The following is a 2,736-nucleotide window of genomic DNA, read 5'->3' as shown; positions in this document are numbered from 1 at the left end:
ATTAGATCGTGTTTTGCTATAGTGAGATGCCGGTTCACGAAGGTAAAAAAAAAAAAAAAAAAAACATCCAAGAAAGACTGGGATAGGTTTAGCATTTTCGTCGACAAGGACTTGTGTGGCCATCTGCAAGCAAGTCTTGTCTACTAATCTAGACAATCTTTCAACATTAAATACGATGCGGATGGATGAATTACCCAAGGACTTCTACTCTTCAATGCGATGTCTACCACCCATAACTAATTAGCTGAACTTCTGTTGTTTTCTGGACGCCAAGTTTGAATAGGTCCATGGTTACGCATCATGATGTGTGGCAAATAACCACTGAATTGCTCAGAAAGAAAATCCCCATTCTTCTCGAAATGGAGCAAAAACAATCCCTACTTTTGGTGATATGTCTTCTTACAGGAATCTCAGCAACCAAATATGACGAATTCACATACAATGGATTCCTAAGGAGTGAGTTGTACCTTGATGGCATAGCAGAGATCACACCCAATGGCCTTCTGAGAGTAACCAACACTACAACGAACCAGCAAGGACATGCATTCCACAAAGTGCCACTGCATTTCAAGAACACCTCAGATGGTAATGTTTACTCTTTCTCCACTTGCTTTGTTTTTGCAATACTCACCGAATATCCAGACGTGAGTGGGCAAGGACTTGCATTTGTGCTGTCTCCAACCAGGGGGCTCCCTGGGGCTTTGCCCAAACAATACCTTGGTCTCTTCAACACTACCAATAATGGCAATTCATCAAATCATGTCCTTGCCGTTGAGCTAGACACCATACAAAATATGGAGCTTGGAGATATTGACAACAACCATGTCGGAATTGATGTCAATGGATTGACGTCGAGAAACGCCGCGCCGGCATCATATTTCATTGAGAAAATTGGCAAGTTTAAGAACCTCAGCCTTATAACCGGGGAACCTATGCAGGTGTGGGTAGATTATAGCAATCCAGAGAAGAAGTTAAACGTAACAATATCCCCCATCAGTGTGCCCAAACCAAGCCTTCCATTGTTGTCTTCTTTCATTAATCTCTCCTCGGTAATTTTAGACACCATGTATATTGGCTTCTCTGGTTCTACAGGCTCCATTCTAACATCCCATTATGTTCTGGGTTGGAGCTTTAAGATGAATGGGCAAGCAGCTGCCCTCAACCTGTCCAGCCTTCCTTCACTTCCTTTGAAAAAGCATAGAAGAAACCTAACATCTTTGATAATTTGGCTGTCCTTAGGAGTAGTGGTGTTCATAACTATAACCGCCTGCGGTATTGCTTACATAATTAGAAACAAGGCAAGATATGCTGAAGTTCTTGAAGAGTGGGAGCTAGAAAATAGAACTCATAGATTCTCATATAAAGAACTATTCAAGGCTACCAAAGGCTTTCCCGAGAAAAATCTTTTGGGAGTTGGCGGTTTTGGAAGAGTTTACAAAGGCGAGCTGCCCACCTCTAAAACTGAAATTGCAGTGAAGAGGATTTCTCATGATTCTAAGCAAGGAATGAGGGAGTTTGTTGGGGAGATTGCGAGTAACAGTCAGCTCCGTCACCGCAATTTGGTCCAGCTTCTTGGCTATAGCCGTAGGAAAGGGGAAGTCCTTTTGGTCTATGAGTTCATGCCCAATGGAAGTCTTGACAAGTTCCTCTACGACGCAAACAACCCAACGACACTTGGCTGGAGTCAGAGACTAAAAATTATCAGAGGTGTGGCTTCAGGTTTGCTCTACCTGCATGAAGAGTGGGAGCAGATTGTTGTACACAGAGACATAAAAGCTGGCAATGTCTTGCTGGACAGTGAAATGAATGGAAAGTTGGGAGACTTTGGACTGTCAAGATTGTACAATCATGGTAGCGATCCCCAAATCACTCATGTGGTCGGAACTTTCGGTTATATAGCTCCAGAGCTTACTAAAACAGGCAGGGCAACTACGAGCACTGATATCTTCGCCTTCGGGGTTTTCATACTTGAGGTTGTCTGTGGAAGGAGGCCAATAATGCAACAAGAATCACTGGACCTTCATTTGGTGGACTTTGTGTGGAGGAGTTGGAGGAATGGAGTAATTCTAGAGGTTCCAGATGCAAGACTGGGAGGTGATTACCATCTGGGGGAATTGGAAATGATCTTAAAGATTGGATTGCTTTGTTCACATCCTGTGCCTGCAGCAAGACCAACCATGCGCCAAGTGATGCAGTTCTTGGATGGTGATCTTTCGCTGCCGCAAATACCCGAGGATGGGAGGGGCTTCACTATTTCATCACCAGAGCATGCTGAAGAATTAGAAGAATTATAATTTCATAAGTTTCACTTGTAAACTGTTCCATCCACCGGCAAAGGGCCAATCCCCTTTGATAGTTGTTGATTTTCTTGAATTTAGGTAACTAGTGGAATTTGAATATAAGTGCTATATTTTGTCATTTCCTCTCTTCTCGCTTCACTGAGAGACCTAAAATAACATCCAATTAAGTGGTGGTATTCATCCTTTATTCTCATTTAAAGATGAACACAAACTGCTAGGAGCACCAAGCAATTCTGAGCAAGTCATTCAGCTTCTTTGCCTTATGTTAAATACCGTCTGTGATATTATGTCTATTAGATAATGCTTGCACCGGTCCATATTTCGTGGAAAAATAACAGTCAATGTTGCTGAAGAAAAATGTTGCCATATCCTTCATGTAAGAATGAGCTCTCAGATTCCTTATTAAAACAACAACTATTATTCTCTGCAAATAAAA

At 42.1% G+C, this 2,736-nt stretch overlaps 1 protein-coding gene across 1 annotated transcript; it reads left to right on the top strand.

Annotated features, from left to right (window-relative positions):
- The first annotated feature begins 235 nt into the window (after positions 1 to 235).
- On the top strand, positions 236 to 2,487 carry LOC103708295 (L-type lectin-domain containing receptor kinase IV.2-like). Its single transcript, XM_008793143.3, has one exon. It carries the CDS (start codon positions 288 to 290, stop codon positions 2,292 to 2,294), a length of 2,007 nt encoding a protein of 668 aa, XP_008791365.3. The 5' UTR covers positions 236 to 287; the 3' UTR covers positions 2,295 to 2,487.
- The last annotated feature ends 249 nt before the right edge of the window (positions 2,488 to 2,736 follow it).

Source organism: Phoenix dactylifera, unplaced genomic scaffold (genome assembly GCF_009389715.1).
Source record: "Phoenix dactylifera cultivar Barhee BC4 unplaced genomic scaffold, palm_55x_up_171113_PBpolish2nd_filt_p 002724F, whole genome shotgun sequence".
Classification (NCBI taxonomy): Eukaryota; Viridiplantae; Streptophyta; class Magnoliopsida; order Arecales; family Arecaceae; genus Phoenix; species Phoenix dactylifera.
Note: the sequence above shows the minus strand (reverse complement) of the source record. Positions and strands in the feature narration are given on the sequence as shown.